The sequence below is a fragment of the Dermacentor andersoni genome, chromosome 1 (assembly GCF_023375885.2).
Source record: "Dermacentor andersoni chromosome 1, qqDerAnde1_hic_scaffold, whole genome shotgun sequence".
In the NCBI taxonomy this organism is placed as follows: domain Eukaryota; kingdom Metazoa; phylum Arthropoda; class Arachnida; order Ixodida; family Ixodidae; genus Dermacentor; species Dermacentor andersoni.
Window position 1 is genome coordinate 214,518,099 of NC_092814.1, and position 15,991 is coordinate 214,534,089.

The window sequence follows — 15,991 nt, forward strand, 5'->3', positions numbered from 1 at the left end:
TTGCAGGGGGCAGGGCGCAAGAATGGCAGGAACTGTAAACGTGTGCATACAGACAAAAGGTTGAGCAATTTGGCCAAGGAAGAGTGCTAGGAGAAGCAATGCTCGCTCACACCAGCTGCAAACAGCAAAACGGCAGCAGTGCAACTAAGATAAACAACATAATCTTAGTAGCGCAAAAACTCAAAATTGAAAGATAACGGTGAGAGGACCGAGAGGAAAGGAAACACGAGCGTGGCAAACAAGATAAACAAGCTCAGTAACATGTGCAGCGAGTTGCATTTATCTAAATTTTCAGCCATAACACGCCAACTTGACGATACCACAGCAAAATCACATTCCAAAAGGCTTCGCTGTACAGTGGAACGCTTTTCCATAAAGCATTCTTAAGAAAGTTGTGTGCTCTAACTTCTTCACTTCGAAAGTGCCGTTTCAGCAATGGCCAGAGCCACATTTCAAGCGCATAGCAGCCCTACACTCGTGCCCACCTTTCCCTTCCTCCATGTGCCTTCATGATAAGTGCATGTGATCGATGATGTTGCTTGTGAATGGTAGGGCGTCTCTAACTCAAGAGATAAGTTTTGTTTTAAAGTGAAGATTTCTTTGCGCCTTCCTCACACTTTCCCACTGCTGCTGCTGCTGTCGGGCACACTGCGTCGGGGGGTGGTTCAGAGCGTGTGTATACATGACAGGACGCGGCAGAGAAGGCGGCGACGCAAGAAGCTTATTTGGACCTTTGCCCTGTGTCGAATGTGTCAAATGCCCTCTGGAGCTCCCTGGGTGTTGCCACATTAACCTCTTGACAGCTGTAATTATCTGCAACGCCCCTGCAAAAGCACTGCAGACATTGCAGCGCTTACCTTTCTACTAACGTGCAAGTCCAGAGGGAAGCTAGATAGAATGGTAGAGGAGGCAGAGAATGGGTAGAACCGACACAGTCGCGAAACAAGTGAATAGCAGTCTTGCCACTCTTTGGTCGCAGTTCCCATACAAGGAGGCGAGGGGGGGAGGGAAAAAGTGACTTTAGAAGGTAAAGAAACACTACTACTATAGACACGACAACGGTTGCAGGCAAACAGGATAAATTTAAGTTCAAGTTACAGTACGGCACATTGCTGCTATTTCTGAAAAATAAACACCATGCAAATTTGCCAAGCAGACAACTTATGCAGGGCGTGCAGAAGCACAGTCACATTAAAGTGCACCGTAGAGTCTAGGCGACACTACGGAAGTGGTCACATGTCAAATCAACACTCCTGTGTCCGCCATGGTAGCTATGCGGCTATGGCATTGCTCAAGGTCATGAGCAATCCCACTTTATACAAGCAAATTTCCTGGTCTCATCACTACATCTTACACTTTGTTGCCTTTCTCTGCATTTGCCTTTCTTATATCGGTGTCACATGCCCACTTCTGACCGCGATCAAGGCCGATCCGGATTGAATTTCTCGACCGAGATTGGCTCCCTCTGGTAACTTGCGAAAAGGAGCCAATTTCGACTGGGAAATTTAATCCTGATTGGACTCGATCGCAATTGAAAACACACCGTGTGACACCCGCATTAGTGCTTATACTGAACACAATTGAAAAACTTACACTGTTCCATGCATTTCATCTGAATACTCGAGCTGTGAAGAAACAGACATCTGAAAGAAAAAAAAAAAGATTCCCATGTTGAAGTTTGTGAGCAAAGCTGTGCAAATATTCGAGAATTTTTAATACTACCGAATATTATATTTTTAATATTTGCATTTGACTCAAAAACTAGAAATTTAGAAATTGTCTAATGTTGAATTCCAATGGCGGAGTCGGAGCAAGTTTGTTCCAATGACAAAGTGAGGGCGGGAGTAAGGTGTTCCAATGAGAGAATCTGAGTGGATTCAGAGCGGGAGTCACTCCGCGGAGCAGAAAAAGATGCTCCGCCAAAATCGGCGGAGTGGACCGGAACTCTGCGTGATGTATTTCCTTTACCATGTTTGTCTGCTGGGAGGCGCCACCGTTCACGACTCGCGAGGAAGCAAAGGCTGCTGCACGCTTGATGAGATATTCATTCCGCACTTTTAAAAAAACAACAAGTGAACGGCGCTGAAGAGACAAGTGACCGGTGCGGAGGTGCTGGGAGCAAACAGCGGAAGGAAATGACAACACGCAAGGTATCCTGGGTAACTCGGTGATAGAAATTCCGCTTCCGCCTTGCTCCAGCGGCGCAGGCTGTGTTCCACTCGCGGATTCGGAGGCATTGCTCTACGCCAGAGTCAAGTGCTCGCTCGCGGAGTCCGTCGGCTGCTCCGACTCCGCCATTGGAATTCAACATAATATTCTGTAGGATACAAATATTTGAAACAAATCAAGTATATTGCTGGCTGTGGGGGAGGAGACACCGCTCTTAGTGTTTGTTTCTATCTAATCTCAGAATATGTGTCCAATTTTGTAATGAATTTTGCGACGATTTCGTGCTGCTGGCAGAATTTAACTCCTAAAGTGTGCCCAGCCGCCCGACTTTGAATTGTTGCGGAAAAGTCAGCCTCTCAACGGGCTTACGAAAAGTAGAAATCTTCGATTATCCGTCCCTGACAAACCTGGACTGCCTGAAGTGGTGCTTTCAGTCAATTAGCGTTGCAAATGTAGCATCCTGAGCAGCCCTAGACAGTTTGGGATGACAGATCAAAGAGGTTCAGTGAGGGTACACTTAATGTGCAACAAACAGCGATAAGGGCGATTGCACAAACGAATCTTTCTGTAAGTCTTAGTTCAATGGGCCGATCCTCAACAGCGACAACCATCCATGTAGCCTCACTATGCAAACATGGCAGCTCACTGCCAAATGCCCATGTCGTGCCTCAGCGCAGCATATTACACGCATGTTACAGCATTTCAGCATAGACCGATGGGCGATCCGCCACCGCAATACATACCCGAGTGGGACACTGAATGTATACAGACCTCACGGGCAAAGGGCATTACCACGAAACCTGCACGCATCACGGTATGCTAAAAGACATTATCATAAACGAGTACGGCTGCATTATGTACACTTACTTGAAGTTACAATGAAAACTCTTTTTTTTTTTTGCAATCAGAAGCACCTTCTTTTTCACAGCTTGTATTATTTTTTATAGTTGCTTTACTTGGTAAAATGCAGTACTTGGCCAACAGTGAGTGGGTTGAAGAAAAACACTTGAGGAAAACAACAGAAGGAGCTTGTTACACAAACTGCACTGCAGAGGTGCTGCTAGCATGTGGAGCAAAATTATAAAGTAAAAAAAAGAAGCAAAAAAAACCTGTGCTCTTGCGATTGTTTTCTAAGCAATGGTCATGGAAAACAGTACAGCACCACTTTGTTTTGGTTGGGTGCAAGCACAGTTTTTCTTCGTTAATTTGTAACTTTTGCAGCACAATGCACCATCCAGAGTTTATTGTTTGACAGCAAGTGTGATGAGTGACAACTAGTGCAGGACCGAACGCCTCTCAGTTTATGGGCATTTCATGCAGTACAATAAGCAGAGGTTGAAGAGACCAGGCAGATAGTGTGAATTACTCATTTACAAAAATAACATGAGTTGAGTAAACAAGCATATACTTTAATGAATTACTAGTCAATTCCTTACCTTTGACAGTATATATGTGAAGTTCCAACATCTTAAAGCAACCATACTTGCTAAGAAATGCATATGCATATTATTTGATATTTGAAGGTAAGTATACGTTTTCAATTCATATCCACACACTGTTATTTGTGGGTCATATTTTGAAAGCCCCTCACCAAAATAGTCTGCTCAGCATCACCAAACGCCATGTCTGGTTTCCTGCACAGAGATGAAGCAAAAATAACTGCATGTGCTGACTGATGGTCATTGTTGCCATTTTGCACATTTTGCCGAGCTTCAAAGATATAAAATTCAAGTAAGTTGTACATAAAATACAGTGAAGCGGTATAAGAGACTCCTCTGCATCTCAACAGCACCAACACAAGTCCATTGAAGACAATGGTCTCTCTCAGGAGTCACCAACTACCCTGTCCTGCACAGGTCAAACTCACTCTATACATGCAAATTTCCTGGCCTCAAAATCGCTGCAACTAATCCTCTGTTGCCCTTAAATGCATTTGCCTTTCTTAGTGCCTATGCAAGATATAATTGGAAAATTTACATTGTATCCGGCATTTCATGAGAAGCTGTCTTGAGCTGCGAAGGAGACATCTGTAAAAAAAAAAAAAGAAGAAGAAGACTTGCTTGTTGAAGTTTACAAGTCACATTTTCAAAGCCCACTTGACACTCACTGAAGTAGTCTGCTCTGCGGCACCAACAGCCAAATCTGGTTTCCTGCACATGGATAACGAGAAAAAATAACTGCACATGCTGATAGTCATAGTCAATTTGCACATCCAGCCTCATTAAAAGCTTTGAAGATGTATGCAAATATAAGCAACTTGTGCATCAAAGACAGTAAAGCTGTATAAAGGACTTCTCACACCCTTTGGAACTAAGAATTGCAAAGGTTTCACAATGCAGTTAATTAGCAGTGCAGTTAATTAGTTGCATTTGAGCCTTTTCAAATGCTTCCCTATGTCTAAGTTTAAAGGGAACAGCAGCCGCATCTTTTCTTGGCGCAATGAAAAGCCTACACTCTGAAATTTCTATACTCACAGCAGTTTAATTAGGAAGCATCTGGAAATTTCTAAAACATTTTTTCGATCTGCAAAATCTCCTCTACTTACTGTGTATGGGTGGCAGCAACAGTGATAACTGATCTCAGTGGCAACAGCGCGTGACAGAAACATTCTGGTTAGGCGGCAGAATAGCTCTTGTATTTAACGCTGCAGTCACTTTCATAAAAACAGCCACAACTTTTTATTACTGTAGAGATGTCACAGACGTTTTCTGTTTTGCAAAACTTCCTGCCGGCAAAAGAAAAGTGGTCAAGAATTATCATGGCAGCCATGACGTGTTTCAGAGTTTGAAATTTCGGTGCTTGAGAGAGAAAAAGCATAGCCTTCAAGATCTGTTCCCACTACTCAAATTCAACCATGTCAACGCTCAGTCAATTAATGGATTCGCTTTCTTGCGCATGGGCAGCACCAGTTTTCAATAAAGCTATTTATGAATAGCAAGTATACAGGGAAATAGACTTCATTTGCAATATCAGGAAATAGACATTTTTGTGTTTGTGAAACAAACAGAGGCCTATACAGTTATTTAGAATTGGACACGGTTTTCAAGCCCTAATGACATGTTTCAGTGCAGAGAGCCACCCTGCACCATTTTAGTGTATGTTTCAGCGCCGATTCCATACTGAAGACATAAAATTACACTTGTTCCTATCATTGTGAGCAAGAATACGGTTGTCGGTCCCTTTACCACTTTAAAGGGTCCATTATAATTTATGCATGTTCCTTTACTATACGCTGGCCCTACAGACACTGGCGCCTAGCTGCGCGTTTTGATGGCCTTGCCATAGACGCCGACTATGGGGGGGGGGCTCCGGGGCCCGAGCCCCCTCCAGAGATTTCCGGAGGGTCTTTGCTGCTGGTGTAAATTTTTCGCAGGAGTGTAATCGTTAACACATTGTTTTTGTAAATGTTTCAAATGTTTTACACTTGTTTAGAGCAATATTAGCTCTTTCTTTGGCTGGTTAAGCTCTGCACCAACAGGTGGCTGGACCGTGAAGACCGATCAGGCAGCTCACGTACGTCTACACTAAAGTTCTTTCATCAGCTTGAGTTTATGCCTCCACCGTTCCGCCGAAACGTTCAGCTAGTGTGTGATTACCGGAATGCCAGACACGTTCGGCGCTATGACAGAATGATCGCAACGCACGCTGCTTCGATAGCTCTCGCTTGGGGTCAACGGCCAAGCGGCTAGCGGAAAGGTTTCACGCAGGCGGGGGCAGGCTCCAAAACAACCGGAAGTGGACGATGTGACGTCGCATCATGATGCAGAACCAGTGAAGGCAGTGAAGGATTAGCCCCAATCGCTCAGCGAACAAGTTGAGGGCGAAAAGCATGGCAAGGGAGGAGGGTAACTTGTAATCGCTTGTAGCTCCATTAATACGTAACGATTCACTTAAATTGTGGTGCGAATGTTCTACTTAAGCTGTACCTTACGCGTCTACAAAATTTATCCAAACCGTTTCAGGGGCCCTTTAAGCAAACAAATAAGACCTTTATCCCGCAGTGGCCATGCTACAACTCCCGATGACGCCAAGTACCTTAATGTGACCACCCAAGCAACTCAAAGTAGATCAAAGACCACTCACAACTTGAAGGGGTGTGCACCAAGCAATGTGCTTTTTTCATGCTCCAGAAAGTCTTCAATCTGAAAGAACACTGCTTGTAAGCCACCCAAAATGAATGGCAGCAAAAAGAAATGTGCTGACACTGAAATAAACACAGTAGTATGGCCAAGCCACAGCCTTCTCTATTTTTCCAATGCCTGCCTGGTGATGCCAAAGGGAGGTGTCACTTAGAGGGAGCCAGTTTCTCAATCAGTTGGCGATTGTCTAAAGGGTACTGTTAAGGTCACGCCAACTTCCCTTCATAGCATGTCATGCAGACACAAAGAAGCAGCAGAAAATGGCAAAAGTTGTCCATTATTTAATATAAACGGGAATAAAATGTCTGGGAGTGTGGTGCCACCACAGTGGACCACCAATTCCAATGCAATGCAGAGTCATTGTAAAAATAAACAAGGCTACAGCTGAACTGACAGACAAGTGCATGCTGTTCTGCCTCGGGGAAAGTCTCTGTGCTGTTGACTAAGAATGAAATGCAATGGCTGCAACATACAATGGTGCATGAGCTATCACAATGTGAGCTAGTGAGTTGCAAGATTTTGCCATGGCAGCTTATGAAACCACTTAAACTGTGTCTGTAATAAGCAGTCAACAATGTGTGATTTGAATGCATTATAGGAACAGTACAACAGGACAAAAGACATGAAGAGGAGAGGAGCAGCAACCAGTTTTCCTGCATCTAACTTTGTACCACTGGACCGTTCCTATAGCAAGTTCAGAACCAACACACCAAATGGGTTACTTGTTAAGAGTGCTACAGATTGTGGAATGTGACTAATCATTAATGGTCCAACCTTGCCTAACCTTCTGGCTGACCCTGCCTTAGCTAAAACGCTAGACTACCGCAGCCATGGTTTCCTCATTAATACCGTAGTTTTCTACGTATACCACACACCCACAATTACAACAGCCCAGAAATATTAAAAATATGTGTATAACCCACAGAAGTAACTGCATACAACACCACTTTATTCTTTGAAAAAACCAACTCTATTTGTGAATGCACGACTCGTCCACGTCGTATTTTCGGCCATCAGCTCTGTTCCCTCGTCTTCAGCATGCTGATAAAGCTGGATTCACATGACGGACGTGATCATGGATGAATCAGATATGCGACATGAATCAGCTCAGTTTACAGCTACATGCGTGAACAGAGCAGCCCTTACATGGGCAACGGTGGCGAAGCAAATGCGACTGAGCCAAAAATCCCAACAGTGATTCAACATGAAACCGTGGAGAGAGGGTGGGGTTTCCTCGGAGATAACAAACTTTGAATGGCAGAGAACCTTGCCTTGAGGCGTGGCTTCATGGCAGCAGGGACAGCACTGCCATGAGCCTTACTTCAAGGCGAAATTCACATATAACGCACACTCCTACTTTACTGCTAAAGTTTTCATTTTTGGTGCAGGTTATACATGCAGAAATATGGCAGCTACAACACTTACAAACACAAAGACTACAGTTAACAAAAAGCCCTATTCCTTCCATAAAGCTAATATTTTGAAGTTGCAGTTATTTAACACTAGCTTGCCTAACAATTCATTGCCTTTTATCTATTTTTTTCACTGCATAAGCTTTGTGTTGTATCAAGTTTGAACCAGCTTTAATGCACGTATGTTTGTGGAGTCAAGAAGCAATTCATCAGAAAAAGCACAGAATCTGGGCTGAAAGTATATTTACAAAGGGTTTGTGCCTTATGCTGTACAGCATTCAAGATGAGAGTGGCAGTGACCTTCTACCAGTAAGCATAGGAGGGGCGGGGAGGGGGCAAGACTGTTACATCCCTGATTCTGTTGCCCAATGAACATGGACTCTCCGCTGACCATAGAATATAACAATAGGCCAGTTGCCAGACAGTAATAGTGGATTTCACAAGCAAATGAACAAGGAGACAGGAATCCATTCTGTTTGTGCTATCCACCATTAAAGGGGTCCTGAGCCACCCCTCGGGGTTGGTGAAGAAACAGTCCGTGGATAGCATATGCTGCTGTGAACATCTCCGCCAAATTTTGGAGTTGTGTACAGCGTGTGGAACTTACAAGCAGAGCGCGAAGTCGCCTTTTTCTCAATCACTCTCTTTTCCAACGAGGCCTTGTCGATTTCGATTAGTTTTGAACGCTCAATTAGCCTCAAATCAAGCGAAACTTAAAATCGGACCAGACGGACGCTTGCCAGTGTGCACTCACTCCTGGCTACTCCCGGCTAGATGCCTTGGCAAACATCACTTCATATTGAGCTATTGGCAGTGCTCGTGCACGTGGCAAGTATTGCATACAGTCACACGTAGCTGCATCTGATACGCGGCGTACATACCGCGACCACTGCAGGCTGCCATGACAGCTTGCTGAGGACACCTGTGTATACTAAGGGGTCTCTGTGGGTGACATGGCTCCAGGTGCATAGCGGGTTGGCTCGAGTGCCAGCATCCAACTTGTTGCACACCTTTGAGGTGTGTCACCATCGTAGTCAAAGCCTGTTACGTTAGGAATCCTTTCAATGCGAGGCCGTAGTGTGGTATCCATCAATTACTTGATATGGGAACTGCTGACGTACTTGCACAAGTGAACGTAAAGGCAACGTTTCGTTTGAACCTCAAAACTTGTGCAACTGCCATAGAGATAAGTGCGTAAGGAAATGTGTTACTAGCCCCTTGATGCAAGAAAACAGAGCTGCGGGTACAGCACATTGTAGCACATCAATGGGATGAGACACCATAAACTCGACCATGAGGGATAGCCTCCGAGTTTGACACATCGCAGACGCAAAAGCCAGAAGTAGTGGCTTCTACGTGAACATCCAAAATCAAATTTGAACTGCATGCCACAGTGACGTTCAATAGGCGAAGCATTGTGGGCATGCCTCACTCCGCCGTAGCCTTCACAGTGCAAGGCATTGAAGAAGGAACGGGAGCACCGCAAAGAGGTTCAAACATGATCTTTCATTGCCAGTAACTCTACTTATTCTAATCGCATTGCAGTACTTTTTGCTGCAAAATATTTCTGAAATAGCCTAGTTTATCGTCAAATACATTTCTCGGCATCGATAAAAAGTGTTTCAGAGCCCCTTTAAAGGGATACTAGAGAAAAACCCTAAATTTAGACTGATAATGTGTTCTTTCTGAACTCTCTTCCATACATTTGACAGTAATTTACTGATTATTAGAAGAGAAAATGAAAATCAAACGTCGCCCTTAGGATGTCACGCCACAACCTCAGGACAAATACGTCAGGATGACAGCACAGATTTCAAAGTATTTTCCCATATTTTGGCCACTGTGACTTATCAAAATTTTGAGAGTTGCTAAAATTTGCTTTTGACTCCTGCAGAATACTATACAGTACATATTTATCAATAAGAAATTTAAAGGACACCAAAAAGAAAAATGATTTGAGCTGTGCTAGTGAACTAACCATCCACAATACCATTAGATCCACTATTACTGTGAAAAGACACTTGGTAAGCCAGAGAATACAGAAAAATGAGACGGGTGGTGATGCCACCTTGAAATTCCCTCACCAGCTAGGTGTGACAACAGATTTTGATGTTGCCTCCTCGGGTCTAGTTAACTTTTTATTGGCAAAAGTGAATTACATTGTATTTTAAGAGACAAAGACTGAACTTACAAAGTTTCAGGAGCATTTACTGAACCACAAAGGCAGAAATGCAAAAAAAATAGTCTGTGATCTGTGATGTCACAGTGGCATATCGGGTTTGTGGTTGCGACATGAAATTCAAGAATGACACTTGAACAGTCATTTTCTTTTCATATATTCAACCTATTATAGTGAAATCAATGAAACTAGGGTTCTTCAAGAATACTTTATCCATCTAAACTAATTCAGTGTTTCTCTTTAGTATACCTCTAACTCGGCCTGAACAGATGTCAAATTTTACATCACAGCAAGCTGGTGTAGGAACTTCAAGGTGGCATCAACATCTGTTTTTCATTTTGTTTTCTTCTGGTTCCCTGTCACGATAACAGTGGCTTTCTTTATACGCAGTTCACACCTACTATAGTAGATCTGCATACAAGATACTTTCAGATATAACAGATCATTATTCATACTTAGTTCAGTCTGCTTATACTACTGCAACAAATTAGGCTTTTAATGGACCCGGCTACAACAAACTATCAGCTAAAACAGAAAATTTTCACTGAAATTTTGTCTAGATGGTGCACACACAGCATACTTTGCCATAGTGATGTGTGTGTGTGACAGTGCACTGTAGGCAACTTGTATTTCTGGCCACTTGAGAAATGTACAAAAATGCACTGTTTCTTAAAGAATGAACACGCTAGCAGCTAGCTTCTTGCAATGTATGTGCAGGAAGCTAGTTTCTCGCAAACGTATGTTAATGTGGCAACTGAGTCGAGCAGAACTAGTGATATTTTCATTTTGATACATCGCCGGCATGGTTGTCGGCCATGCTGCCAGCACTTTCCAGAAACCGAAACTAGTCAATCTAGTTATCAGTGATTAAGATTCAGTGCACGTATTGAGTGCACTTTCATCTAACTGCAGCGACAGCCTGACAACGGTCGAATTTCAGGCCGCAATTTTGTAGTGATGCCTTCCGCTCTATTTTATGCTACTCTCATCATCCACCGTTCACGACCAACTGATTCCATTGATAAGATGTGCAGAGCATCACTCTGACCCCTGACAAAGTGCAAAAAGTGTAAAAAGGAACAGCATAAAAGGCATTTCAAGAAAATTGCGGCCATGGACTGTACAAGAAAAACAAGTGGATTTGCACGCAGTGACGCGTTGACAAACTTGGGCCATATTCTCCAATGTTCACTCTTCACGAAATTTCGCTTGACAAGCAGTGGACGCATCGACGGGCAATGTTGATCACATACTTGGCACTGCACCAAGAATGCCACCGCTCAGATATGCCGATGGTATCCACGAAAGCGACGATTTCAGAATATGGCACACCTATTTTGGCCATTTGTGGAATAAAGTAACTTATTTTCGGGCGAATCTGATATTTTGAACTACTGATTATTCACACTTTTTGGCAGTGCCTGTTGAGTCCGAATTATCAATCGGTCACTGTACAACAGTATATTTGAAGTTCCGCCATGTTATGACATAGCACGGTCCTGGTATTGACCTTTTTCGCTGGATTATTACGGTCCGTTGTAGCAAGCATAGACTGTACTAGAAGCATGGTTTACTAATACAGGTAAACTTATTTTTCTCTTTAGTGTCCCATTAGCAATGCTCAAAGGCCTGAATCATATCATTCACAAAATTTTCTTTCTTGGCAAAACGAGTAAATAAAGATGTTGATCAAACAAAAATGCCTTTCCAAGCCACTCACATATTCCATTGCTGAGTCATAGTCCCCAATAACAGTCTGCTCCATCCTAGAATGACAACAGAAGAAAATGTGCATGAGTCTAGACAAAACAAAGAAAAAAGCTTTCTGACTACGTCAGAAGTGTACGGCAACATTCCTCAGTATTGCATTTCAGTGAAAAATTAACTCGAAGAAGCCCTCTCTCACTATGAAACGCAAACATACTACTACATTATCTAAACAGCACAAGGGGATATAACAATGTTTACGACAAACACCAACTTCAAAGAAAAGTTTGGCAAAAGTTCTTTGGTGCTTTGATTCCATGACAGAATTGGTGCAAAAAAGATGTCTGTGTGTTTGTTGCTTATGTATAACTTTTGCACCAATTATACCATGGAACTCAAACTTACATGCTACTGACATATTTTTGAAGTTGAAGAAACTCCACCAGTCACTTCTTGGCATTTAGCAAATATGAAGGTTGGGAAACATAAGATATTAAAGCGATGCTTCCTTTGCCTCTTCCTTCAACTTTTCTACTGCTGCTGCTGCTGTTTTGCATGTCGCTTTGGGGGCTGGTTCAGAGCATGTATATACATGGAAGGAGAGTGGCAGAGAAAAAAGGAGACATGAGAAATTCGTTTGGATTTTTCCATACCATCCCATGTGCACAATGCCCTCTGGAGCTCCCTGGGCGTCATCCCATTAGCCTCTTGACAGCTGCAATAATCCGTGACTCCTCAAAAAAGCATCGCAGAAACTGTAGCACTTACCCTTCTACTAACGTGTGAGTCAGGAGTAGCGGTAGATAGAATAGTAGGGAGGCGGCAGGGGGAAGAGTCAGACAATGGGTAGAACTAACAGAGTCGCGAAACGAGCGAATAACAGCCTTACCACTTTTCACTCGCAGTTCCCATACATGAGGGGAGGGCGGGAGAAGGAAAAGAAAAGGCAATGTGAGAAGGCAAGGAAATGCTACTACTATAGACACAACAGTGGTTGCAGGCAAACTGAAGGTACAGTACGTTTCTGCTACTTCTGAAAAATAAACACCATGCAAATTTATCAAGCACACAACTGGCGTAGGTCGTGCAGATGCGAAGTCGCACTCAATCACCACAGGGTCTAGGCGACACTACGGAAGCGGTCGCAAGTCAAATTAACACTTCTGTGCCCGTCATGGTAGCTTTTCAGCTATGGCATTGCTCGATGTCCCAGCTTCGATCCCTGCCACGTCAGCCGCATTTCGACGGGAGCAAAATACAAAAACGCTCATGCACTTAAATTTAGAAGCACATTAAAGAACACCAGGGCATTAAAATTAATGTAGCCCTTCACTACAGCGTGCCTCATAATCTGATTGTGGTTTTGGCACATGCAGCCTCATAGTTCAGTTAAAGTTTAACACTTCTGCCATGATGCAATGTGCCAAGTGAGGCAATGACAATGCTTGACCTTCTTAGAGGTAATGAACAATGGCGCAGCAACAATGCCTCCAGCAAACACGTTTCCCAGTGTGTTTTGTGTACTACAGAGAAACACTACTGGTGCACGCAAGGTAATGTTTAACATTAACCCACCACTCTTGTATTGGGCTAAACATTGAAGAAATTAAACATTTGCCGTCAACATGACTGCTAATTATCGTCAGCCAGAGCAAACAGCACAGAAAGCTTCGCTTACTTAGATCTCCACGATGCATGAGATCTGCATTTCTTTTTTTATTTGATGCCAAAGTTTGTCTTGGAATGACACCCTGGCATTATCGACTTTATCATGAGTCTTGACACTCAATGCTCTGTAATAATGTAGCAATAAGGCTAGTCAGGATGACATCGCTCACAAAATATACACAAGTGTTGCACGAGTGCCTTCTGGCTGCTCTCACGTGTGGCAGCTGCAGCAATCACAGGAAAAAAATGAGCCAATGTACATTTAAACTTCCATATAACAAAGTTGGCAAAAGCGGCAATTTGCTTTATATAGCGAAATATTGTTGCATTCAAATTTGACCTTTTATGCAAATAAGTAGAGTCACTGATGGATTTCTTTAAACACGGTAGGGGCTGCAATATTCCCCCCCCCCCCCATTCCTGGGCAGTCTGAAAAGAAAATTTGGATGAGAAAAAAAATTAATTTTGTTGAATTTAGGAGTCGGCAACGAAAGATCCTGTTTCATGCTGTGTCGACCATATCTTCACATCAGCGGTACGTAGCAAACCCAACCAGGCTTTTTTATCCCTCCACCCCCGCCGCGCCCACGGTAGGACGACGGTATCATGAAAAGCGGCAGCAGCGGGGAGCGAATGCGTGATCTGCCCCTCGCTTCAATGCATCTCCGAAACTCAAGATTATGCAACCTCCAGACCTAAAACACACTGAAAGACAACGCACATAATGCAATACGTTCTCAACATTCACGCTGTTTGCACACATAGCTGATTACCTCTAAAATTGGGTGTGCGGGCTGCGTATGCCCTCAGCTGCACTGGAAAAGGAGACGTACAGTAACTGGCCACCCACTTCCTCCCTCGCTCCCCTCCAATGTGCTTGATTACCACGAGCTCCCTCGCCTCCACCCCTTGCCCTTACTCGCACGAAGAGACACAAGACAGGGCTCATCAAGCCACCATTCTTCTCGGCTCACCCTTGCATGCTTTCACAAGCACCCAAAGCACACCCACTCGTGCAGGGTGCGATAGGATCTTATTGCACTTGGACTTTATACGGAACATGACACGGCTCGGCGATCCCTCTTGGTCAGACGGCGGCACGTGATTTGAGAGGTGTATTGGCAAGCTGCCGCTTGTAATTCAACCCCTTGACCATCTGTGTCCACTGGAGTTTCCATTTACTGTCTCGGTATTCCTTTGCCGCGGCAATAAAATTTCATTATATTGAATTTGTGTATAAACACAATTCGTTATAAGATGTTCAATGCTTTCCGTTATATTGATAATTTCTTTACATTGAAGTTCGTTATATCAAGGTTTAACTGTATTATGACATCATGACCCATCCACGTCCTTGGTACAGAAACCAAAACTGATTTGTAGAAGCAAGTATTCTAGTAACTTATTTAGGGCACTCTCAAACTTGCCAGTATTTTTTATAGTGTTTAGAGGGTTTCACTCTGCCTTTGTAGTAAAAAAAAAAGGAGAAGTCGACAGTGCCGCATCAGTAATCCTCTGGAGAAACTTCAAGTCACTTGAACCTTAACATGGAATGCAGTTCAGCAATGTCTGCATGATGCCTCCACAAGCTTAGAGTGCAAATGCAATAGGAATGGACTGAAGAGCTTGCATTGTGTCCTTCCTGTTCATCCCAACTTTTTTTTTTTCCACTTTTCTTGGTGCTACAGGCCCGTAAGCACAATTTGACATACCCCTTTGGTGACTAAAGGGGTTATTGAAGAATGGAAAAACCAACCCTGCTTTTCCAAAAGACATTACAGAGCTCCAATTCCATAAAACAATTTTTTTTAATTAAGCAACAAATCAATGTGATGCTTACTGCACCTTTATGCTTACTGATGCATAAAGAGTAACAATTTACTTATTCAGTGTATTTGTAGCCTTATAAATTGTGCAAAGTGATGTGCTCACTTTATTTTCTTGTCAAAGTTGGCGCACATCCCTAGTGCACTATTTATGGTCTCATAGAATAATTTTCGATATTGTTGGTCACATTGAGTGTGAGTAAAGTTTCGACGATTTTGAGTAATGTGGTGTTCTTACTATGACACCTAACTAAAAATTGTATTGTTGCTGTTGCCTTTACAGTAGCATGGCCTAGATAGAGATCAATGCATATGGCCGTGTCTTCCAAGACAATGCTACATATTGTATAAAAAAAAATTAATAAAACCTCATTTTATGCCACCAGAACCTACAGACTTGATCAATAGCTGTCAAACAAGGCATGTTTCTGCAACAAACATTGCAACAAGTTGGCTTGTCTTCATAGGAGCCCTAACGAAGACAAGTCAACTTGTCAAAACATTGGCGCCAGGCTGACGCTTCCGCTGTTCGACTAGTGTAGGTCACTTTGTTTCCATCTTAGTGGTCTTCCATCTTGTTCACTTCCTGCAGAGATAGTTATAAAACTCTTCGATGTGGTAGCATTATAGGCAGACCTCGCATGCTTTGTAGGTATCCTTTTGCAAAAAGTGTGGCCTGATCCTAAAAGCAATGCAATCTAACACAGCATCTGAAAGCGCTAGCTGTCGTGAGGAAATAATGCAAGAAACTGGTTTGTGGTGCTTGCACCAGGTGTGTCAAAGAGAGACTTTGGCATGTGAGAAGCATGCTTGCAATCCTGGCCTAATGGTTAGAGCACTGGGCTGCTTGCTGGATGACTGAGGTTCGATCTCATTAATGCATTTCTTTAT

At 43.2% G+C, this 15,991-nt stretch overlaps 1 protein-coding gene across 2 annotated transcripts in view; it reads right to left on the reverse strand.

Annotated features, from left to right (window-relative positions):
* The window catches only part of LOC126548113 (uncharacterized), a 117,163-nt gene that overhangs the window by 91,895 nt on the left and 9,277 nt on the right, over positions 1-15,991 (reverse strand). For both annotated transcript variants that reach the window (XM_055063531.2, XM_055063530.2), the window contains exons 5-10: positions 11,620-11,665; positions 6,253-6,311; positions 4,277-4,319; positions 4,147-4,196; positions 3,761-3,803; positions 1,594-1,643 (exon numbers count right to left, since the gene is read on the reverse strand). In XM_055063531.2, coding sequence (XP_054919506.1) covers positions 1,594-1,643; positions 3,761-3,803; positions 4,147-4,196; positions 4,277-4,319; positions 6,253-6,311; positions 11,620-11,665 — 291 coding nt within the window. The remainder of the gene's footprint in view (positions 1-1,593; positions 1,644-3,760; positions 3,804-4,146; positions 4,197-4,276; positions 4,320-6,252; positions 6,312-11,619; positions 11,666-15,991) is intronic.